The 25,412-nt window shown below is 46.2% G+C and overlaps 1 protein-coding gene across 1 annotated transcript; it reads right to left on the minus strand.

The window, feature by feature from the left end:
• Positions 1-38: 38 nt before the first annotated feature.
• Positions 39-24,183, minus strand: LOC103183105 (centrosome-associated protein 350-like). Its single transcript, XM_007900375.2, has 23 exons — positions 23,695-24,183; positions 22,223-22,351; positions 21,953-22,063; positions 19,687-19,824; positions 18,694-19,376; positions 17,554-18,163; positions 17,166-17,247; positions 11,522-11,682; positions 10,778-10,854; positions 10,113-10,249; positions 9,551-9,693; positions 9,040-9,221; positions 8,712-8,887; positions 8,175-8,262; positions 7,448-7,594; positions 6,876-7,036; positions 6,048-6,235; positions 3,744-3,847; positions 2,537-2,654; positions 1,846-2,000; positions 1,186-1,319; positions 791-876; positions 39-661 (listed from the first exon to the last, which is right to left on the minus strand). Exons 1-23 carry the CDS (start codon positions 24,170-24,172, stop codon positions 39-41), a joined length of 4,911 nt encoding a protein of 1,636 aa, XP_007898566.2. The 5' UTR covers positions 24,173-24,183.
• Between the last annotated feature and the right edge of the window lie 1,229 nt (positions 24,184-25,412).

The raw sequence follows: 25,412 nt of genomic DNA on the forward strand, positions 1-25,412 counted from the left end.
GGATATCGGAACATTTATACAATCCAACAGAGTCTCTGTCAGTTTGTTCTGTATTTTACAATGGTAGTTTGAGCCAAATCTTCAGCATGTCCTTGAGGGATTGTACCTCCCTGCAGATCGATCTGGTTATTCGTCACAGAGTCGACAGGAGCTTTATAGGTTTTTGAATCATGATTGCTCGTTGTGCTGGTAACAAAGACTGAAACGATATTTTGGTGTAAAGTTTGTCTGTTTCCGAGCAACAATCCCATTTCTTTTGTTGGAGATATGATCCCACTATGCTCTACTTCAAGTTGAATGGAGGCTTTTTCAGGCATTGCACCATAAGAACCATTGGTTTTCTGTCCATTATTCCTGAATCCTTTTGAATTACTGGCCTTGGCATCTTGGGGAAGTTCCTCGCAAGTGCGCACTGGATCTAAAGCCACAATATCAGCATTGGAACATAGTGATGACTTTTGAGACTCGTAGAATGTAAAAGTTTCTAATTGACCTTCTGCCCTGTGAATTCCATTAACTGACTCAGAGGGAGGAGGAAGCTCAGAGGGCGGTTGAGATGATAATTTTTCATCGATTGTGGATGTATCAGGTGAAAGATTGTCCACAGATACGGCTCGGTCTTGCGTTATGAAGATTTTTCCAATGCCATTATTTTTGTCATCTGGAAGGATAGTAATGGTCAATAAGATGTAAAAATCTATATATAATCTATATTTATACAACTTGTGTGGATGGCAAATCATGAAAACAAGAACAAAGGACAATATGCAGTCATTCTGCAACTCAATACCTTCCATTAAGGGCAGTTCTTGTGTCTGAATTTCATCTGTACTCGATATTAAGACTTTTTGGGCTGAATGGTCAAGGACGTTGGACCTGGGTTAAAAAGCAAAAATAAGGCATCAAATGCTGTTGTCGCCTTCCAAATTTGTTTCACTCAATTTGACCTTTAAAACAGAATTTCCTTAAATAAGTCAACCCCCTTTCCTCCTGTTTTAGTTATTCAAATTGTGAATGCTGGAAGTGAAATGAAAACAGTGGCTTCTCTTCAGTCTCTCGCGCTTCAGATCACAAATAAACAAGTATTACCAGAGAGCACAGTTACCAATTAAGAGCATCCATCATATGTTGTAGTGGGAAAAAAATCTGTTTGTAACTGAGAAGGCATTTGTATAATCTCCATACCTCTCTGGAGAAGGAAAATGTAGCCTTGGTTTATCCTGAGAAGTAAAAGGGGTTTTGACCTCATCTGGAACATTGTTCAAGTAGGTGTCGGAAATCAGCTCAGCCCGTGCTTCAAGGATAAAAGCATCATAAGCCTGAAAATAAACCAGCAGAAACAGCTTCATATTGATGCCGTGAAGGCTGTTCAACTACCTTAACAGTAATATATGACTCGGGTCATTTAAGAGGAAAGGAGCAGCAATTCAATCCTGACTGACTCAAGTCATTTGGAGGATTGTTGATCACGAGAAACTGGGAGAAACTCCCTTCTCTTTACCAATAGCGCAGTGGGATATTTAATGTGCACCTGAAAACAGGCGAATGGATCTTTGCTGATGTCTCATCCAAAGGATTGCACCTCTGACAGAGCAGCAATCCCTCAGCACTACACTAGAGTATCAGCCTTGACTGTGAGCTCAAGTAATTGGTTAGATGATATTTACTAAACCGAGTCAGCCAATAAGAGATATCAGACTGGTACATTGCCCACGCGTTTCGCCCACAAAATACACAGTCAATTCACTTGACAGTATATTCTGTGAAGCGCTTTGAGACGTCTTGAAGACGTGATGAGGCGCTATATCAAATGCAAGGATTATCAATATTATTATTATTGCACACCTTCAGCTCTTTGCACAGCTTGGCCTCCTCCACCTTTAACTTCTCCCTTTCCCGCATCCTCTGTTCTCTCCGCATTTTCCCCATCATCGCCTTGCGGTTTGCCAGCTCCTCCTTCAGTGACAGCACATGTGCTCCTCCAGATTTCCCACTCCGCTCTGGAATGCCAAGGGAATTACAAAGTTTACTTGGTGAGTTTATTTGGTGAGTTAAGAAGCCCAAACCAGCATTTATTATTATTATTATTTATTATTATTATTTATTTATTATTATTTCCGTAATAAAACAAAATGAAATGCATCTCTTACTGTTGAATGTAAGATAATAATAATCCTTGCATTTGATACGTTTGATACAACGCCTTATCATGACGTGAAAGGCGCTATATAAATGTAATCTTGTTGTTGTTGTTTACATGATATAAAAAATAATAATAAATTGGTCACTCAATCCACGACTGTTTGTGGGACGCTGCTGTGCGCAATTGGCTGCTGCGTTCCGCCCAGAAAATATACAGTCAATTCGATTTACAATATAACCTATGAAATGGTTTGAGACATCTCGAAGAAGTGATAAGGCGCTGTATCAAATGCAAGGATTATTATTATATGTATTGACCCCTCAATCATCCCCTCTTCCTCCCCGGGACTCCTTCCTCTTTAAAAGGAAGTCACTCAGACTCAATTATTTTTACCGGTGACAGGCGAGCGTTTGTGCGATTGCATCTCTTCTGCCCCCGTCTGCAATCCCAACGTTTTATCAGGTTCCAGAAGGGTAGAAGGGATTTGGTCTGCGATTCCAGCAGCACAAGCCTGTGCGAGTAACAGCAAACACAAACAAGCAAATGTTTATTTGTAACGACAATCTTGCAAGTGCAAATCCGAATTCTGCAGGTGGAGATTAAATAGGAAGTGAGACACAGATCCAACTTTCTTTTGATCCTTCAGGGACTATCCATTGTTGTATCTTATTCTTACTGTTATATTTATTTAATATATGAAATCATAAGTGCAAACTACAGTATGTGTAGCAATTTGTTTCTCATTCGCTCCCCGTATATCCAACAATCCACTTCCCATTCACTCCCATTTTATGCATTTTACACCCCTCACACAGGGTCTCATCTCAGAGTGCTCTCGACGCTACCCTATGTGAGGGGCGCTATATAAATGCAAGTTGTTGTATTCCAATGAGACCGAGCCTTTTCCTGTGTTACAGCACTTCCAATATTTTCCATATGCAGAAGCTCAGCACCCAAACCACCTGCCTTTTAATACTGAACACATTTAGATCAATCCAGAACCAATTTTCGCAGCTATATCACTCAGTCAGACTGTCTTTGAGTACTTGTTAAGTGTTTCTCTTGTTTTTGTTGGCATTCCATCACTCAGAATGATTAAATGGGCCCTTGTCCAAAGTTTTGTAACTGGTCAGTTTACCTGAAATTTATAGAAATATTGATTCAGTCAGTTTGTCTTGGTAGCCAAGTCGTGTACTTGGGCACAATCGTACAAATATCATCTTGACTTAGTTGGTAGCACTCTTTCTTTCCTAGAAGGTCCCACATCAGTCCTGGAGCTCACAGTCTCAGGTGACACTCCAGTGCAGAACTAGGTTGAAATGTGGCATTGGCGGAGATGCTTTCCTTCAAATGGGACACTAAAACAAGGTCCCATAAGAGAAAGAGAAAATGGAGTTTCTCCTGGTGTCCTGCCAGCAGGATGTGGGGCGGGGTGGGGGGGGTGGAATAGGTGGGTTTTGAAAGGCTTCACCGAGCGTGATTATTCCATTCCCCCGCCCCACCAGGAATTAGAAGCTTCAGCCTTCGGAAAAGGAAGAGTAGAGATAAATAAACGGATTGACTTTCTAACCCTGTGCACACGTGACAGTACTTTGCTAACCGTGTTCCACAACTCTCGATCCCGTTCTCCCAGAAGAACATCCGCAGCGGGCAGCAACACTTCCTCTGGCCCCAGAGGTTCCTTCGACTCAGATTGCTGAAGATCTAATTCGGGGAGAAAGAGAAGAGAAATGTACTCCGGCTTTCACCAGAAATAACAACTTGAAACAACAGCTGTGGGCAAACCGGATAGCTTTCCCCTCTCTGAACAACACTGCACCAAAGTCAGAGTCAGACTGGAAGCTGACACTATCTGAGGTCCAGATTATATATTTTTTGTGTCCTGTAATCAACAAGATTAGTTGAAAAGTGGGTTCCCCCCACCCCCCCCCCCATTTCCCCCACTCCTGTAATGAAGCATTGGCTTCATCAGAGAGGGAGAGTGAAAGATGACACGACATTTTAAGCCACTTTTACCTTAACCCTTCCACCCGGACAGATGATCTGCATTGAACTCTGACACCAGTGTTTGACAAGAATGAAAATCATTGATCCTCGGGGACTGCAAAGGTCTTTTGTGCAGCATGTAGGGTATTTACAAGTCAAGTTATTTAAATCACCCTCAGGGAGCAATCCAACACTTGGAAAATCTTCAGGGCTGAAATATTCAGCTCTTTAAAGCTGTACATCCAAAGCACAGGTGCTCTAACCACTGAGCTACAGGACTGCACTATTGCAAGCAGGAAAGCTGCCTCATAGGTATCATGTCGTACAGCCTAACCAGAGGGTGGCTCAAAACCAGGGCAGGACACTTTTTGTCAAGTGAACTGGCTGCTTATTTGCAGGCGAATGCACCAGCCAATTTGCACACAGCGAGGACCCACAAACAGTCATGAAGTGACTGAACGATTTTATCTCTGGGATTATTGGCCAGGTCTCTGGGATGAAATTCCCTTCCCTTTTTTTTTTGGATCACTTAACGTCCATCTGAACAAGCAGATGGGACAAAATAATAATAATACTAACAATAATAATCCTTGTAGTCACCAGCGCTGCCCGAGAGTGTCTCAGCTCAGAAACCCAAACCTTCCGACCCAGATACGAGAGCGCGACCAACCAAGCCCAGCTGGCCACTTGTCCACCCTGACACAATACAGAGTTTAGTGCAGTTAATCACATCAAAAAGTTCAAATGTGGTTTTTAAAAAAAAAGCTTCGCTTTGCAATTAATTGTCCATCGGGGAAAAAAGTTGTCCAGGTGGTGATGCAGCATTGCCGCCCAGTGTTCATTATAGCAAACTACAAGCCTTCCCGGCACGTCGACCTTCTTACTTCCCCTGTTGAAAATGACGCAGAATGTTACAGCACGGAAACAGGCCATTCGGCCCAACGAGCTTATGTTTACACTCCACACAAGGCTCCACCCCACCTTCAGCCATAGTTTCCGGCAGTAGCCTGCGCAAGGACTACGCTACTTACGTCCGCCGAGCGTAAGGAAATTAAAGGGGACGCAACGAGGCTGGGCTTGAAGGCTCAGTTAAGTTTGAGGGCAAAGGAGAATCCTTAGCGGAGTGCGATTCTGTGTGCCATTCACAACCACTTTGTAATCGTGCCCTTCCCTCCATCCCCACTTTCAAATCCTGCCTAAAACCTTCCAGTTTGATCGTGCTTACGGTCACCTGCCCCTTCCCTCTCCCCCTAGTTCGGTGTCAGACTCCGACACTGTCAAATGCTCCGGGACACTGCCCCGCAAGAAGGACGCTATATAAATGCGTGTTGTTGTTGTTGTTGTTGTTGCAATCCCTCAAACTGCAGAAGAGAGCAGCACGGCGCGTGAATAATGGTTCTGGCTTTGAGGAGCGACAGGGTACGTTGGCGCAGGATTCCTTTTGCTTACAGCTAATGTGTCCGTCTTCGTAACGAGGAGAGCGCAGACCTGCAGCCAGAGCCTCAGCATCAATCTCTTCTCACGAAAAATACGCCCGTTGAGATGCAATGTGCCACTAAAGAGGCCCTAATGCATAGTATGAAACTATGCCAAAGGATACCTCGGACTGTTAAACCAATAATGGCTGCCAGCCCCTGGCACATCATCAAATCTCTTTTAAAAGGTTCAGTAGCAATTAGTGCAGCGATATATTTATGCAACGCTGGCACACTCAGTACATAAAGTGCAGAGTATTAAAAAAGGAACATAAGTTACACTTATCCTCTTAAAGCTCTGAACTAACAGAAACTCCTGCTAATCAGTTAGTGTCCACCAGCAGATTGGCATCAATCCTACACCAACAACAACAGCAAATGACATTAATTACATTTTACTGGAAAAGCGAAGCTGGTCTATAAATATTACGGTTCCACCCTACATTTCTCCGTTAAAGTCTCCTCCGTGTTCAGCTCTTTCTCTCCGGCCTTCACCTTCCAGGCAGTGACAGCCTCGGTCTCGATTCTGTGAACAGCTCGCTCCTCCACGTCTAACCTCTGCTTCCACTCTAGCAGCTCCTCTGCCAGTTGCCGATGCCTCAAAAGATCCTTCTCTTCTCTGGTCAGGAACCTATTGAATGCAAAGAGCTACCAATCACTCGGGAATCTATGAGCCCTGTTAAAATATGATCAACCACTGGAGCATAATTTGCCTCAGGGCCCTGAGCTATGGAGAAGAGGGAGCTTGGGCCTCTGTTCTTGATCGCTATCCATTCCCCCACTGACTGAAAACAAATGTGCATGTCAGTGCATCCATTGAGGACGCACTGGGCCAAGATTCCCATTTGAGGTAGACAATGAAAGGCAGCTGGTGCCCTTCATCCCAGCAACATCCCAGCCAATGACAAGGTCTTCTCTCGGCTAGTCTGGAATCCGTACCCCTCCTCCCCTCACATCCCACCGGAGATTCATCAGCCGTTGGGAAGAAGCTACTCTTTGCACCTCCCTCCCTCTCCCAGATGAGAGCTGTGTGACATGCACCACCATGTGGTTAGAGGGTAAGGAACAGGCCTCACCTGTGGCTGGCAGGTGGATGCCATGGACAGACAAATCTTCCTAAAACTAAATCTCTGTTATTGGACCATGGGAATAGCAGGATGGTAGAAGGGGAACTTGATGGACCTGGGTCTTTGTTTCGTCCAGCAATCACTATGTTCCTACGTTTCTAAAACACAGGTAAATTTCTGGACAATGGGACTCAATGGACTCACTTTTCATCCAAGTGGCTGCGGGTTTTCTTCAGTCGGTCCACGATGGCGGTTCCGGTCTCTGAGGTGGATACCTGACGGCTGCTCCAGTCTTGTGTGTCAGAAAGCCGGGGGCTTGACTCTGGACTGGCCGAGCCTCCAGACCTTTTCGACACTTGTAAAATCTAAAGAATAGGCGACAGTGCAGGTTAACAACAACAACTTGCATTTATATAGCGTTCTTCACACAGGTGGGAGTCCCAGGGCAATTGAGGTTAACCAACGGTTGCCTCAATGTGTGGATGCAGGGTTTCCACCTTCAATGTTTCCCAGTGATCCCTAGTAAGGCAATGGCAACTGATTCTGAAACTTCACCGGTTAGTAGAATTACAGTAGAACCTGGATTATCCATTCATTTCAATTATCCACTAAAGCAGATAATGGTGAGAGAGCGGGGCAGTGGGATTGATTTGGGTAGCTCTTTTCAAAGAGCTGGCACAGACGCGATGGGCCGAATGGCCTCCTTTCTATGCTGCATGATTCTATGATTCTACGTTTCAAAAGCTGTGTTGTTCCTGCAATTCGCTGACTCTTACCCTATTGCATTTTACGGACACGTCCAGCTTGCACTGTAGTTGTGCGGTTGACTGACGGATCCTGAAGATTTCCTCCTGTTGTCTCAGCAGCAGCGTCCTCTCCTGATGGGCCACCCTGGAGATGCTTTGGAGGTTCCTGATCTCCATCTGAAAGAGGGGATGAGACAGGAAAGAGACCATGGTCAGGAGTGTCTGAACAAACAGAGCAGACGGTTCAAGGTATCCTTCAGAAAATATAAGAGAATCAGTCACTTGGTGAGCTTGGAGGAAAATTGTCCTCTCCTGGGTTGTGAATGACACCAACATAGTGTTGGTGGTCACAGCAGAGCAATCAAAGGTTCAAATAGGTTTCTATTTGATCTTCTCATTCCAGTATATCCACCCAACCCCAAACTGTAAAAGAAAGACTGTTGGCTTGGCCGGGTCTGTATCGAACGGAGTACCTTGACCTCAACCAAGCTGTTTCTGGTAACCCATTCCTGCTGTTGATTACCCTCTATATAAATAAATCGTTACTGTGTCTACCACGAAACTGCCTTTCACAATTCTAAATGAAACTCCAGCTAAGTTCCCTGTGAATATCTCTGAAATGAGTTCAGCTCCAAGTGGCAAAATACTTCAACAATCCTGCCCAAGTACGTCCCAGCTCGGTTTGGATCTATTGCTCGGCTCTGAAAGTGACCTGTGTGTTCTCACAGGTGTAATAGGTGTTGGTGCCTCTGCCCACCTTCTCCTGTTGCAGCTTGATCAGAATCCCACGTTGTTTGTTAATGATTGTTGGTATTTTGTCATCGTCACCTTTGTTCCTCAGGTGCCTGAAACAACAAACAGGTGATTGTTATTCTGTTGCTTGCTGCGGTGAAATGTAGCACACGGTTATCACACGCGCGGGGAACATCTAGGACAACCTCTGGATCCCCATCCCAGAGCCCCTCCACCTCGCCCCCCCCCCCCCCCCCCCCTTGCCTCCTTCAAGGCCCATCTCAAAACCTTCCATTTCGACCACGCCATCGGTCATCTTCCCTCCTCCACCGCTCCTCGCCCTCCACCCCTTCCCTGATCCCAACCCCCGGCTCGGGTGCAAACTTCTCGTTGTCCAGCGCCTTGGGACGTCCCCCCGACGTGAAAGACGCTGTATAAAAACAATTTGTTGCGGTGTATACTACAAAGAATTCCAAACTCCCCCCTAATCGACCCTCACCCGAAGCAGCACGAAAATCATTAAATTATCCATAATCTGATCAACGTTATCGATCCCGCTCACGTTTTCTGATGCTCCAGCCAGGCCAGCTCAGCCGCGGTCTTTTCTCTCAGTGCTTTTTCGCGGAGACGGAACAGAGCAGCCTGGTGCCTGGCTCGGAGTTCCTCCTCCTTCACATACTGCTGAGCCATCTCTAAGGTAAAACGGCTGAAGGCATCCTGGCTCCCAAAGGCAAGTGGCTGAAAGGAAACCCAGCGGTGAAGATACTGTAAGGCTGGAAAAGGGCTGTAAGTAGCCCAGATATTAAGATGGTAACCTCGAGCCCGGAGAGTTGCTGTGGGAGGTGGGTTCAGCTGGATCCTGACATGCTAACGTGCTGCGTTGGATTTACCTTTTGGAGAGACTCGGTGTTCCACCTGCTGTTGTCCCCGAATTGAACCCTTGAACCACTTCCCACAGTCCGTCTCCAATGGCTCTCAGACGGCAACAAGGACCGGAAGGATTGCTCCACCGACTTGCTCTTGTGAGTCAGCCCATCACTGGCTGAAATGTTGGCCACGGCTGAAATCCAACCTTCATTGAGAAAGTCAATTCAATATACAGCTCGCTTGATACAACTGTACAACTATTTTGTGGTGAAGAGACAAGCAGAAGTTAACAGTCTTTCTCTCCCTCTCCCTCTTTTATTATAATCCTTGCATTCGATACAGCGCCTTATCACGTCTTCGAGACGTCTCAAAGCACTTCACTGAAATATACTGTGAAGCGAATGGTCTGTACGTTTTGTGGCGAAACACGGCAGACAATTGCGCACAGAAGTGATGTGTGTCTGAGTCTCTCTCTCTCTCTCTTTCTATGTGGGTTTACAATAAGAGCATTCGAATGTTCAACAGGAGCTGCACCTTTCCCATCGACGGAGTTCTCCTCACTTCCTGGGCTCTGGATATTCCTCTTCAGATCTCCGGTGCTCCTACCCAGAGGGTTCATCGTGGAAGATCTCAGGAGCTCCTGCGAGCAGTCGTCAGTCAGAGAGCTGTATCTCCCGCTGCAGACGTGGGAAAGAGGAAAAAGAAAATAATCTTCCAAAGACGATTGAATACCTTTGATTAAAGAAACTTGGGATAAACCTGCCCTTGGATGAGAAATGGGATGGATGGAGGGAGGGAGGGGAAAAATTTGATAGGAATTTCTTTTGAAGAAGAGAGTCTTGAGACGTGCCTTGAAGGAGGCAAGGGAGGGGGCGAGGTGTAAGGACTGTGGGATGGAGTTCCAAAAGGTGGGGGCAGAGTGGGTGAAGGCCCGACCACTGATGGTGGGGCGGGCAGGGCTGGCGAAATGGAGCAAACCAGAGTCCGCCGAGAGGAGGGAGCGGACAGGCCTGTATGAGGTTAGCAAGTCACGGAGGTAAATAAACACACACACACACTGTGCATTATACATACACACAACTGCTCTGTCATCTACCTTAGCTGCTCCGTCTCTTCCTTCAGTTGTTTCATGAGCTCAGAGAGTCTCCGCGTCAATGGATCCCACTTCCCCTTCGTGCCATCTGTAGCCGTGAGGTCCCTGGTGCAATGCAGCAGCCTGGAGCCGTCCAGAGGCTGAAAAGGAAACCTCTTCAAAACAATCCCACCGATATCCATTCAATTGCTTTCTATTCACAGTCGGACTCCGTTATAACACGTCACAGTATATAGCACAGGTCGGTTTATAGCACAGTCACACCGTGAGATTATAATAGTAATAATAATTCTTGCATTTGCTGTAGCGCCTTACCAACTCAGATCGACAACCTATGCCACATGGTGCCTTAACCACAAGAACACCACAATTGAACACTTTTACTAACAACATTGCATTTATATAACTTGCCCCTCACAGGGGGAAGGAACAGGTGACCTTTGGCACGGCCGAAGAAGAACGCGACCTGAGAACGAGGAAGGAGTGGGCAAGGCGGAGGGATTGAGGGAAGAGAGTTCCAGAGTTTCGAAGCCGCAGTGGCTGAAAACCGATGGTGTAACGGAGGGCACGAGGGACAAGCAGGAGGCCAGAGCCAGTCGAGCGGAGGCAGTGGGTAATTGGTTTGGGGAATAAGCGGGTTCTCTGCACGTGCATCAAGAAATTCTTACCTTTGCGTTGAGCGCAGAGTGGGCAAGGCACTGCCCACCCTCCTCAGTCACAGGGCAGTGCCTGGTGCCCACCACATCTGCTGGGTTACAATAAGCAAAGTGAAGGTGTGTTGAAACTGGTGCTACTTAAAATCAACTAACGTCTTAACTACCTCAAACTCATCCCCCGCCCTCTCCGCTTCACAAAGCCTCGAGTCCCTACTAACCGTTGGAACTCCAGCAGGGAGACAGAGCAAGAGCACAGACAGGAGGACAGCGGAGAGCCTGGAGCCCTTGCTGTCTGTCAGCCGGGCTATCTCGCCTGGATCACTGAGGGCAATATTCTCACGGCGTCTGTTAGAAGTGGATCGCATCTTATAAAAAGTGATCAACCAAAAAAAATCAGTATTTTTAAACCATCGGCAGAAGTTAATTATATATAGTTACATACACACACACAAACACACACACTTAAAAGTATGCACATTCACTGACGCACAGAAACGTGTACAGTAAAACTCGCATAAATCTGATCTGTATGGAATCGTACAAACATCTAAGTCGTACACCTTGTCCAAGTCCCGTTGGACTTCCTGCAACTTGTACAAGTTTCACATGCCTCACACTTTGCAGACACCATATTAAACGTATGGTCCCAACTGTGATTCTGTGAGGTTTAACTGTGCACATTCAGCACCTCTGACCACGCGGAGCCCTGGACGGTCAGCCTAGACTGCGAGCCGTGGACTACGGGCGGCTGCTTACCGGAGTGCTTCCCTTTGCCGGTCTGCTTCGCCGACAGATGTCGAGAGGGTGACCTGGGCCGAGTCGGTGATGGTGACTCGGGTGAACACAGCCTCTGGGTATTTGGACCCATTGGGGACCACCGGTTGACGTCTTGCCCGCTGCTCATTTCCTGCTCATTCCTAAGTGGGGGAATAAACGAATGAAACACAGAAGCTTCAAGAGATTTTCTTGCGTCAGCGAATACTTATGGGTGGTTTTGAAGGAAAGCTGAATTCCCACGTGCAAAGTCCACGATTGCGGCAGAAAGCCTCGTGCGAGGGAGTGGCGATTGGGTTGATGCTTTCAGTGGCCGAACGCACACGCGCCACAAGATTTGCCCCCCTCGCCCAAATCTCATCACATTTTATCCAAGTGACGGAGACCCATCAGTTATAAAACCAAAGCGATGGGCAGAGGCTTCGTGTCTAAGCTGTGAACTTGGATATTTTTCTTCGCGTCAAAAAAAAACGCCCGCTCTCCTTTCGATGTGGTGGGAGGGGAAGAAACCGCAGCAGTGACAAAAGGTGGGAACGTGTTTATATTAAAAAAAAGGAGTATTTAGTGTCTTGCTCCGTGCTGTTGACGGCACTTAGATGTGTAATGGCGACAGATGTTTTCTTGCACAGCAACACAGCTGTCAAATTGTTTTTCTCTAGAATCAGCTTAAAGAAATCTCATTTCAATTTGCGTGTGTGTGCGTGTGCGTGTGTGTGTGTGTGTGTCTGTGTGTGTGGGGTGGGGGTGTTAATAAGCTGTTCCCTCTCCGGCTCGCAGTGACCCAGAAACAGCCAAGAGAGTGAGCTTAGTGGTTTAGTCTCATGTCTCAAACACAGTCGTTCTTCACTTACTGAAAAGAAATCGATGGAAACTGACATCAACTCATGGGGAAGAGCAAGTGCTAGAAAGTGACAGAGAGAGAGAGAGAAGGGAAGAAAGAGAGCGACAACTCATATAACCTATTTCCTTTGTTACTTAACTTTAAGGCGAGTGATGATCTGGAATATCATTTTGTATGTTATTATAATAATAATAATAATAATAGGTATTTCTGGCTCTTTGTTACACCTGTGGTCTATCAAACACCGCAAACGATAGCTATTTTTTTCGAAAGATCATAAGATTGTTATGGGATACACACAAACACGACAACTTGCACATATATAGCGTCCTTCATGCAGGGCAGCGTCTCGGAGCGCTTTACACACTTTTTCCCCAAATTAATCTTTTGGGAACTAAAATATAAAGTCTCAAAACAAGAATCACAGCGATAGGCGAGTCCGGGCTGCATATTATATGAAATATATATACACATATATATATATATATAATATCTGTCAAGGCAATCGATATGGGGAGGATCAAAATGAATCCAACTGTCTGACAAACTGGGCAATTGTTTTCAATTGTGTGAAGCCAGCTGCAATTGTCTGGCAACAACCAATCTTCTTAAAAGACTTTATCTGTCCTCGTGCTCCACTAAACGTCACTGAGCCTATTGTTTGGGGGCTGCACATTAAATATATTAACAGGACCAAAAAAAAAAATCCTTATTAAATTATTGGCAGCTGGGAAAAAATAAAGGTTACAGGTGCTTATCCTCCACAGCTCCACCCCTCACTCCCCCACCCCTCGCCCTCACCGCAGATTACCAAATAAACCTTTCTAATGTTGAAAAAAAAACAACTAATCCCACTCCCCACTTCCCCACCCCCCCCACCCCCCCACCCCCAGCCGGGATCCGAAGCAGTGTAACATGACAGAATTGTTCTGTCACCCGAAGATTATTAAGCCTTACTAGCTCGTTCATCCACCATTAAGCAGTCTTTGGGCTCACCGAAAGATTACGCTTTGCGTATTTTTTCTCTGAAAAAGCAATACATTTACAACGCATTTCAATTTGCATCCGGCCCGGAGACAGTCAGGCTGTCCTTATTGCGAGCTCCTACCTTTTGCCTGTCGTAAACCCAAGCTGATGTTTGCATTTGATAATGGTGCCTTATTCCATTGTCTAAGTGTCTCAAAGGGTTCATTGAAAGTGTAGTGACTGTGTACGGTACGTTGTACAGCCATGTCATTGCTGTACAGACAGCCTGACCAATTTCATCTGGGGAATTGTTGCGCAGGACCCCAGGAGAGAGAAACTCCCTTTTATTTTCGAGGAGTGCCGTAGGATCTTTAACGTCCACCCGTCCAACACCTCCCAACGATCCGACCGTCCGCAAAACACTGCATTTCATTTTTAGCAACAAAAAAAGTGGAGACAGAAATTATTAAACTGTTTTTTAAAAAAATAGCCCATTAAAAACTTGAACTGGTCAAAAATCTCTTTTGTGGCGACTAAACACGTAGAAATTCCATCGGGAAAATTAGATTAAATTCAGCCTTTAATTTTGAAGCTGGTTTTCCGTAAGTTTCTATTAAGGACACACAGAGGATTAAAAAGAAGACACAGGCCTTTTTCCGAGCACCCCCTCCCCCCCAATCTATCTCTCTTTCCTAATCTCAGAAGCACCAGCCCACTTTACGTAGCACACAATATCCTGGGAAGGACATTAATGCACATCGGCTGACACCTACCAGTAAGTGGGTCGAGACACAGCCTGAGCTCAATTTACTCAGGGTCCTTAGCAGCCAGAGAGAGTTAGAAGACTCTGATCCGATCAGTCTGGGCTGGATTAAACCCAGGTCTGGGAGGTGGCAGAACAGTCTATCCCATCCTGTCCCAGGAGGGAAAAGTATAACTCCCCCTCCGCCCCAATCAGTGAAACAAAGTACCCTTGTCTTTATTTTTTGCAGAAAAATCACAAATTTATATATTACACACACACGTACGCTTGTTTTCGTGTGTTTTGCCAACAAAATATGCAGTCAATTTACAATATATTGCGTGAAGCGCTTTGAGATGTCTCTAAGACATGATAAGGCGCTATATCAAATGCAAGGCTTATTATTATTATTATTATACACACACATATGTGCTTATATGTGCATATATGTCATAGACCTACCACAGCCATGTATGAGGATATATATGAGCGTTTGTATATTAATTAAACAGTCAGTAAAGCAAAAAAGCCTCTCCCCAACAAAGGACAACTTTCACTTCCTAAACAATTGACAGTTTATAAACATATTCGATTAAATCACAATACACTGCAGGCAAAAACATATGCTCTTATATACCTGTGATTCAATCATTGATAATAAACTCCCCCCCATTCCCTTGAACGCATAGGAATCTGTATTTTTTTTAAAAAGTTGCTTATGATTTTGTTAGTATAAAATGAAACCGTTCACTTCCGTGATGAACCATTCACCATTTCAGTCCCGCGCTTAAATGTCTTCCCAGTTCTCCCCCTCCCTCAACTTCCTTCTGGCATCGCCAACAAAATATTTCAGCATCGGCGCCAGATGCAGAAACGGTCAAGGTTGTTCATTGGCCAAACGCAAGGCGGAAAAATGATAAAGAGAAATCAGTTTAAAAAAATTCTTGCAATACAAAAAAAAATCTTTACCGATAATTTCATAACACATGTGGCGGGGTTGCTATTGTGAGCACGGAGATAATCTCCGGATAGGGAAAGGCTTTTTTCATTAAAATAGATGCAAATGGACTTCACTTGCACTGTCTTAACCTTAAACTATTCGTTAATCCCACAGACAAAAGCAGGGATGCTGTCTTAATGCAGCAGTACTATTCCAAGAATCAACAGGATAAAGCGGGTGCTGTAATAATAATAATAATAATCCTCGCAATTGATACAGCGCCTTATCGCGTCTTCGAGACGTCTCAAAGCACTTCACAGAATATACTGTAAAGTGAATTAACTGTATATTTTGTGGGCAAAACACGGCAGTCAATTGCGCACAGCAGCGTCCCACAAACAGTCGTGGGTCGAAGTGACCAATTTCATCGTTTTTTTACTTTGTTTATAGACACAATGCTGGTCAAAGCGCTGTGGTGACCGGCTGGAAACATTTGAAGCTGTTCAAATGCTTCATTTGAAGCTTTTGAACCATTGCACTGGAACCTTTTTACACCAATGTCCCTCCCCGCCAAGGGATCTATTCAACAATGACCCAGAGAGCAGATCGCTCGATACCTTTAATGGTCTCCGTCCACCTGTCTGGGCTTTGGCTCACAGGGTTGAGAACATTTATACTCCCAGATCGTGTGGATGAGGCAGATGGGCTGGTCATCGGGATCAGTTTAATGCAAGCACGTCAGCCAGCCTGTGTGTCAGCCTGGCTCGGTCGATGGCACTCTCCCATCTGAATCAGAAGCTTGCGGGTTCAAGCCCCACATTGGGACTTTGAGTTCACAGTCTCGGCTGACTTGCCAGTGCAATGCTGGAGGGGGGGGTTTACTGCGCAGTTTACTGGATGCGCAGTCCTTTGGATGAGATGGTCACGTCTGCCTGTTCAGCTGGACATTAAAGATTCCATGTTTCTATTCGAAAAGAGAAGGGAGTTTCTCCTGGTGTCGTGGCCGACAATCCCCAGATAAAATTGATCATTCGATCATGGCTGTTTGTGGCATATTCCTGTGCGCAAGTTGCCTGTGGCATTGACCTACAAAATGCACGGCCACTACACTTTCCAGGATATCCTGTGAAGCGTTTTGAGTCATTTTGCCGACGTGATAAGACGTTATATGATTCTTGTGTAACTTACTTTAAAAAGTGCTTTCGAGATGTTGTGATAGCTATAGCAAATGCGAGCAATATATGATAGCAACATAGTCCACTGGTTAATAAATCAGCAGAGTCGGAGTCCTCATCTCACCCTAACCTAAGTGGACTTAGGAACGCAAACTAAATTGCGCGCTGAATCAGAATTAAACAAACAGATCCCAAAGGATGGTTGGAAATGGACTAATGCCAATATTTATACAGAGAAGGGATGAAAAGCAGATGGGAGATCAATGAGCATTAGGATTTAAAATGAAACCTGACCGCCTGAATTATATTCAGTGATCAATTGCCTGTATCTCAGACAGCGTGAGCACAGGTTAACTTCAGTTGAGGCAGGAGGAGGTGGGGGGGAAGGAAACTAGTGATACCTGACGTCAATGAAAGGATATGGTCAGACTTTCCCCCCCACACAGAGGGAATCCCGCGGATATTTAAAGAACCATGGCTGAAGGCGCTATCTTGCGGAATATTCCCTTCTCTTTTCGAGTCTTGTCACGGGATGGTTGATGCCAGCCCTGACAATAGGAGCTCAGAGACCTGCCTGTTACACAACTGCAGCCGGGAAACAACCACGGAACAGAACTCGGGTCCAACCACAAAGGTTTTTCTTGACTGTGAGAGTGTGTGGGGTCTTTATTTGTGTTGCCCAGATCAGAGAAAGAGTACGAGGGCCATCTGGTGGACAAGCCCTGGAAGCACTGAAGACCAGCTCTGCGGTGGGGAGTGGACGAATAGGATTAAAAGATCTGCCAAGACTTAATGCACGAGCGGAACAGGCTCGATGGGCCGAATGGCCTCCTCCTGCACCTGCTCACTTTGCAATATGACATGAGACATGTGATGCAGAGCAGAATGGCTGAACAATAATCCACACGTACACACACACACGCGCAGGCGCGCACACACGCAGGGCTAGTGTCAAGCATTACCTTCCATGTCCTCTCCTTGTTCCTCTCCCCTCTCCTGTGTCAAAGGACCTTTCAACGTCAGCAGGTTTATTGGGATATTCTGCTGGAATTCAGAGCCAGAAAATAGACCTTACATGTGGCTTTTTCAACAGCGACTTTTCGATTTTCAATGGGTAAATACAAACCTTAATTTCTTAACATACTATAGATTTGGACCAGTCAGTTTCCATCACCAATAAAACAGGGTCAGGCTACAATGAGGTGGGAGCAGTTATTGTGTGTCAACTAAAACTCCCAGGTCTCTTTCAATCTTGTTAAATTTTATTACGTCCATGGAGTACACGTGCCTCTTACCTTCACCTGCTGTATACAGACAGTAGCTTCCATTACCTGCATTGATTTTTCCTACCTTGCTTCCTCTCTGTCAGGAAGTCTCCTTCCGTCTCTCTGGAATCTCTCTGTGGCTCCTGTCCCACGAGAGGCTCAAAGTCGCTCCAAAAGACGTCCTCGTTGTCTGTTGTGGAACTGCACAGCAGCTCGTCCATCAGATCACAAACCTCTGCCTCTCCTTCATTCACGTCATCTCCCTGTGGGTCTGTACACTTTTGGAAAGATTTGGGAGAGAATCTGGTGCCCATAGAATGCACTATTGCTGCTGTAGCTGGGTCAGTGTCACTGGGATAGTTCTGCTTGGAGTAATCACCCGCTGTGGGAACGATGGACACAAATGGGTCCAGATAATTCCCTCTCCATCTCTCGCTCCGATCTCGGTGTCCAGGGCTCTTCAGAACTTGCGCATCGACTCCGAGTCTTTCAGCTTCGCTCTCGACACGGCCAGAGAGCGAGGCAGCCATTCCACGGAGAGCTTCCAGTCTCTCCTGCTTACTCCTGCGCCCTTGGCAAGGCTCTGGAGCAACGTTTAAGCTGATCTCAGAGCCCGTGAGAGGCGCCACTAGACCCACAGAAACGGACCATTGCCCGGACATTCCCACGGGAGAGAGATGCTGCAACTCCAGGTCCTTCAAATCAAACGCAAGGATTAATGCATAGGTTTTTAGTATTATTATTTTAATAAGAGTTGCTGAGGGGAGGATCAGTGCGTTTGGGACTAAAAGTCAAACCAAGTTTCTCGGAGGCAGCTTCAGCAACAGGAGACACGTGAGAGCTTCATTTAGGGATGAATAACCTCTGGAACTCCCATCCCCCGACTTGCCCTCTCCCCTTTCTCACCTCAAATCTTACCGCTTTGAACTTGCCTTTGCCCACCTCCCCACCACTTTGTTGCTTGGCACTCGCCCCAACCCCATCCTTGTAGAGCGCTCTGAGATTTTTACCCTACGTGAGGAACGCTGTGTAAATGCAAGTTGTTGTCGAACAAGCCTAGACGAGCCTCTCCCCCTGTTTGTCCACATCATTCAATTAACATAGGCCCTTCGCATTTGCACTCGGAGGGGAAAAAAAACTCGGATCACGTGGGCACACAGTAAACAGACGTGGATCGAGATTCGATGAGGATTAAAATTCCGAACTTTGCTTTAGAGGAACTTACTTTCCTGGTGGATTCCTCCCGCGCCGTGTGGGGATTGCCCCGTGTTGTCGGAGAAGCCTCTGGCGGTTTCTCCCTCTTCGAGAGAGCTTCCCTCTGTTTTTTGTACACCTCCTGCAGCCTCCTCTTCTTCGTGTCCACGGCGCGCTTGACCGACCGCCTCTCATCCATCTCTTTCTTCTTCCGCTCCGCCTGCCGCCTGCTCATGTAAGCTCGCGCTCCCTCCGCGTCGTAACTGCGCGTCCTCCGAGCGCGGGTCCCTTCCCCGCTTTCCCTGCCCTTCCTAGGATCGTTCCCGAATGCACTAGGGGATCTGCTTCGATCGGGTGAGACGCTCCTCCTTCTGCGATCAGATCCCGACCTGGGCACGTTCTCTCCCAGCTCTCCGTGAAATGAACGCCTTGTGCTCCTGACGGGACTCACACTCCCCACCGTTCGAAGGCTTTGGCCTCTCTCCTCCGATCTCCCAAACCAGCCTTGGCCCATTCCCATCCCTTCTGCCAATCGCAAACCTTCTACATCTCCGTTTACACGCTCACACTCCACTCGCAGGTCCCTTTCAACACCAGCACCGAACTGGTCAGGGCTTGAACCTTTCAATGAGCTTCTCGAACCCTTTTCAAATGTCACAAGTCTTTTGTGTTCCACCGTGACAGAGCTCGGCACGTCTCTTTTCATCGGCTGATCTGTTTAAAAAAAAATAGTATACCGATCTCTGCAATACGCAGGAAATAATAGGAATGTAGGAATATACATTAGGACGACCATATTTTGTAAACCGAATCCGAGGACACACACATTATATTAAAAAAAATTGAACTCACCGTAACTCCTGAGACTGGCAGGAGGAAACATAGGGACAGGAGGAGGCCATTCAGCCCCTCAAGCCTGTTGTCCAATTACTTGCCTTTGCCCCATATCCCTTGATACCCTGACCCAACAAAAATCTATCCACCTCAGTCGAGATTTAAAGTAACATTGTTAATAGTTGATTACCTTCTGAATCTGTGTCGTTGCTCTCAGTCTGACCCAGGGACCTGTCCTGGGGCTTTGGGAGTTTAGGAGGTGGGCCGAGTAACCTCCTCACCAGCCTCTGCCCTTCTCTCCAAGCTGCCACACCGAAAGGGTGAGGTCCTGGCAGTGAAACAAGTTTTAGGATTAATTGTTAACAAGTGTACTTACAAATGTAATAATCCTTGTAATTTATTGTGAGGCATTATGTCAGTCTGGCTCCGTGGCTAACACTCGCGCCTCAGGGTCAGAAGGTTGTGGATTCGAGCTCCAGGTTAGGATTCTGAATTGCCAATCTAGTCTGACGTTCCGGTGCAATACTGGGGGCACCGCCATTCAGATGAGAGTTAAACTGAGGTCCCATCTGCCTGTTCAGGCGGATGTTAGAGATTCGAAAAGAGAAGGGAGTTTCTCCTGATGTCCCGGACGACAATGCCTCCCAAATAATACTCTGTCCAACGCCTTGGGACGTCCTCCAAGAGTTGCAGGATCTTTAATATCCACCTGAACGGATGAGGCAGATGGATGACGTCACCTGGAAAGCAAAGTTGTTCGAAACAAGAAGGATTGTCGCCATTAAATCACTGGGGCACTGGGGACAGGGACCTTTGAACTCTCATCCATCTCTCCGCAATGCCACCCTGACTTCACCCCAATAAAACCTGTGACAGGGGCAGTTACGATGACAAATGTTGTGCGAGTTACTGCTCGCGAGCATGGTCTCCAAGGGGAGCCTTGGCAATCGTTTCCAACAGGCTGCTTCGAGGAATTTGCGGAAAAAAAATCATTTCAGTGCGTTTCAAGGCGGAGGCTTCAGGGCCTGGGGTGCCCCCACAAAAATATGTGTAACTTCCTGCGTTATCAATCCCTAAATTATACTTACTGATTAAGCTTTCCGTCGCTCAACGTCACTGAGTCTTAACTGAGCTCCAGCCCAGTCAGCAGCCCCACGTCAATGCTGTGAACCACTGCCCCAATTCATATTTTACATTGAAAGCAAAGATATTGTAGCATTGGAGAGAGGGAGAGAGAGAGAGAGCGAGAGAGAGAGAGAGTGTGCAGTGTATGTGTGCAAGGTTGTTACCAGGAGGGAGGGAAATACAACGATCGAGAAAAATTGGACAGGTTAGCGCTTTTCTGTCTGGAGATCAAAAAATTTAAGTGTTGAGAAATTAAGACCCGATAAGAGGTGTTGCAAATTATGAGAGGATTCGACAAGATGGACCTTAATAGGTCGTTTCCTCTTGTTGGTGAGTCCAAAGGAGTATAAACGTGAGAGAGTCAGGAGCAGATCTCAGGAGAGTTTAGAAGGAACACTGACACTGTAGGTATTGAGGGCTATGGTGAAAGAGCAGGACATTGGAATTAAACGAAAGCTCTGCTAAAACTAGTAGGTCTTACTGGGCTTCTCCTGTTCCTGTTTTCCTCATGTTCCTATGAATCTAACACGTGATAGATGGGCTCACGTGGATGTAGGTAGAGGATGGCATGGCATCAAATCCACGACTGTTTGTGGGACACGCAATTAATTGGCTGCCGCGTTTCACCCACAAATCACACAGTCAATTCACTTTATAGTATATTCCGTGAACCGCTTTTGAGATGATTCAACGATGTGATAAGGTGCTGTATCAATGCAAGGGTTATAATAAAAGCCCGGCCTCCGAATCAGAAGGTTGGGGGTTCAAGCCCCATATTGGGACTTCACGGGCTGATCCTCTAACGCACCGCTGGTGGTGAACTGCATTGCCAGAGGTTCTGTCCTTCGGGTTAGATGTCGCTGGGAGGGAATGGCTAACGTCTCACTCTGCATCAATCTTGTTGAAAAACACGAGATTAAATCCCTTAGACCTCTGATCTCGAGCCACGCTTATCGTGACCTTTAACCTATCAGCTACCACCTGCTGACCCCTCACGATGACAAATTGCCCGACTCTGACCCACACGTTTCAAAACTTGACACGGCAAATCCTTTCTGACGTTCGCGGCTTTTTTTTTTTTAACCTCAATTGCCGTGCACAAATTGCCTATAAAAATACACACTATGCTTTCGGGTATGTGCTGCGAAGCCCTTTGAGACGTCCTTCTAAAAGGTGCGCTGTCAAACCCAATGATTAATTGTATTTTATTACTGTGAGGCTTGAACCCTCAATTTCTGACCCAGAGGCGAGGAGAGCTCGGAACTGTGCCAGGCTTTCGCAGCACGTACTTCTCGAAAGAGCGCCTGATATATCCACCGCGACCCTTTTACCTGGGCCTCTGGCCGTTCTCTTCGGGCTGGGTGATGAGCAGGCGCGCGAGTCTTTGGGAGTTACTTTGTTCTTATTTCTTTCTGTGTTCTTCGGCAGGCTGGCTCCCCGCTCTGAAATTTAAATACAATTCCTCTTGAGCGAGAGAGAGAGACAGCGAGAGAGAAACAGCGAGAGAGAGAGAGAGAGAGAGAGAGAGAGAGAGAACGAACAAAAAACACAGCAGCCAAGAGTTGACGAGCTAAATCGCTTCCTGCGCGTGAACATTCTACCTGCGATCCGGATTCCCAGGTCCCTGCGTCTTATCAGCTCTCGTCTGCCGGTCCAAGTCTTTTCGGTAAACTTCCCCTCCGTGTCCTCCGAAACCAGCGAGCCTTTCTTCATTTCCATTACGTTAAACCCTGACACAGATTGGAAGTAAAGAAAATGACTTGGGGTTCAGTCTTACACAAGCAGAAAGCTTTGTGCTTTCCAAATCCCGATGTGTGACTCAGAGCCAACTGAGCCAGGCTGACACTTTTGCCCACAAAAATACACCGTCAATTCACTTTACAGTATATTCTGTGAAGCACTTTGAGACGTAATAAGAGGCTATATCAAATCCAAGAATTATTATTATTATTATTACTACTACTACCGGCATATAACCCACAAGGTAAAATAAAAGCAGCTCAAACCATCCACAACGATGATTGAAACATTCACTGCTTAATTGTGCCAACAGCCTACAAAATACACAGTCACTGCGTATACAGTGAACAGTGAATCCTGCAAAGTGCTTTTGGATGTCCTTGCGACGTGAAAGAAGCTATATATCAAAATGCAAGGATTATTATTATTTTTAATAAGAGTTAGTGGATTAATACTTTGTTTTCAATGAAGTACCATCACATTCTCCATGTGAGAGAAGTGACACTGGTGTCATTATCGAACACTGAGACGTTACGCTCTTCCTATCGATGTTGTCGTCCATGACTAATGCACTGGCAGGAGCGATAGAACAGCAATCTGGCCGAGCCCTAACCCCAGATTTGACAGACGACTGAACAATAACTCAACCTGTCACCAGTTGCAGATTGAAGCACGTTTCCAGTTAAACAACCTTCCTTGGCATTATGCAAGAGAGACACATTCACAAGAGCCGGCCAAAATAAACAGAGTGGAGCCCTGCAAGCTCACGGGGAGGTCAAACGTGAACTCACTACTAAAGGATTAAATGCTACAATCAGCTCAGCCCATGCGAAATGATCATTAAAATAATTACTGGCTACTTGTGCCCTCAGCTTACAAAACACACAGTCACCGCACTCTATAATAAACCCATTGAAGCGCTGTGAGACATTCTCCCGATGTGAAAGGTGCGCTATCACGTGCAAGGTAAAGTTGGTAGAACAGGCTCGATAGTCCTATTCCTGTTCCTATAAGCTGCTACTTAAATCCAGATGGGATCACGTGAGGTGCCGTTACACATGCACACCTGTGTACAGCAGGTGCACGTTACTGTACGGCAAATGAGATCCTGGGGATTGTAGTGCACAAGACTCCCATCCTCTACAAAGCGAAGCTTGTGTCCGTGTTAAGAACATACGAATGTGTTCAACCAGACAGGGATCATTGCCCAGAGAATCGTTCTCCAAACCCGCACATCACTTCAATGGCCAATGATCAAGTCTGACACACACACACTACACACACTCACACACACACACTACACACACAAAAGAACCTCGAGGCTGTTACTTACCTTGGTAAGCAGGTGCTGGGGGGCCATGGGTCACCTTCCTGATCAGTTTTTTTGCTGAAGCGGTTTTGAAAGAACCCGCCATTTGCTGGTCAGTTTGGTTTGGAGCCTGGATGGGCTGCTCTGGCTGGAGCCCGGAACCTCTGCATTCCTTCTGCTGCTGCCTCTGCTTCCTTATGAGTTCTCTGAGCTTTTCCAGCTTGCGAGCGGGAGATTTGCTACGCAACAGCTCAAGCCGTTGGGCAAACGGACTTCCAGGAGGAGAAAGTGAAAGAGCAGTAAATGATGGCTCCGGAGATGGTTTTCTATCTTGTAAAATCTCCCATTTATTGGTGGCGTAGAGGTCATCAAAAGCCAAATCACTGCCGTCAGCACCAAGGGCACTTCCTTTACACCACTGAATGGATTGGCCCAAGTTACTGTAGACGTCCACCTCATTAGCAATGTCCCACTCACTCTCCATTGAACCCGCATCTACCATCGTACTCAACCTTCTCGAGATGTCTCTGGGAGATGGGTTAATGCTTAGACCTGGACAAGGATTGCCGGGGGTTGTCCTAGCATGTGTTGTACGCGGAGGGAAATCTCGCTGACCGATGCCGTTGTAAGCAGGACTCCCTCCGCCGCTCCAAAACTCTCTCCCTGAAGGATGGAGGTTCTCAGATGCACTCTTCCATTTCCTGCCAGGGCTGGTCCTGTTTCAGGAGGCAGTTAGAGCACGGTTGAAAAAAAAAGAATAGTTGCTTAAAAAAGGCTTGCTAAGATTTGCTTTTGTTTTAGTGGAGGAGGAGTCAGAGAATTCTTAACATCAAACCTTTCACAGACGAGAGTTATCTCAAGCCCTGTGAACTCTTAACGTTCAATAGTTTTTGATTCTAGTAATTTTTACCCAAGGCTTCGGTGTACGGAAACAATAATAATAATACAGTGTAGAAAAAAACGTTAAGAACATAGAGAATCCGTAAAATCGGATAAAAGTGTATTATGCGGCTCGTACGAGTGTATTATATTATGGATTTTTGAAACTAAATCCTAAAGAATTTGGAAAGGTTCCTTTCGGTGCATGTAAACTGAATCAGCTATTGCCAAGTGCAGTGTCAGCAGGTCACTGCTGCGTACAAACATTGAGATGTACCCATAACAACAGCACAACCTCCAGGGAAACTAAAGCCACTTTAAAAGAGGCATTTTTTGTTTTGTTTTGTTGTTTTTAAGCGGTGGTTAAAGAGCCAGAAATAGTTTTGCCACAAACAATACTGCAACGAGATTTATCCCACCATCACGAGTCCTGGGTAAAAACAAAGAGGTGATGGTTTGCCAAATGGATTGCCACAACTTTTGCCAAGTCCTGAATCCGGACAGGGGGCAGGATGTGGGTAGCTGGGGGGAGGGGGGAGGGCGTGGGGGTGGGGTGGAACATGGCTTCAGTTCTGCTGTTTGCTTCACTGCCAGTGGGATTGATTGGAAACATATTGTTTGTCTCTGCAATGTAATCCCCTGACCATCGCAGGAGGCAAAAGCTTTAGGGTCATCAGCTGCTTCTCTGGCTTCGTGCCCCAATGGACATTCAGACAGCAAAGGGTCTGTGCCTATATCTCTATGTGCGGTGATGTGCTATGTTCACGACTGGTGATGGAAGTTTGCGGTTGAGTGTTACAGAGAGAGAAAAAATTCACATGTGGCGCCTTTCATCGAGAAACATTGTTCTTGAGACATTTGAG

Source organism: Callorhinchus milii, unplaced genomic scaffold, assembly GCF_018977255.1.
Source record: "Callorhinchus milii isolate IMCB2004 unplaced genomic scaffold, IMCB_Cmil_1.0 Scaffold8, whole genome shotgun sequence".
Classification (NCBI taxonomy): Eukaryota; Metazoa; Chordata; class Chondrichthyes; order Chimaeriformes; family Callorhinchidae; genus Callorhinchus; species Callorhinchus milii.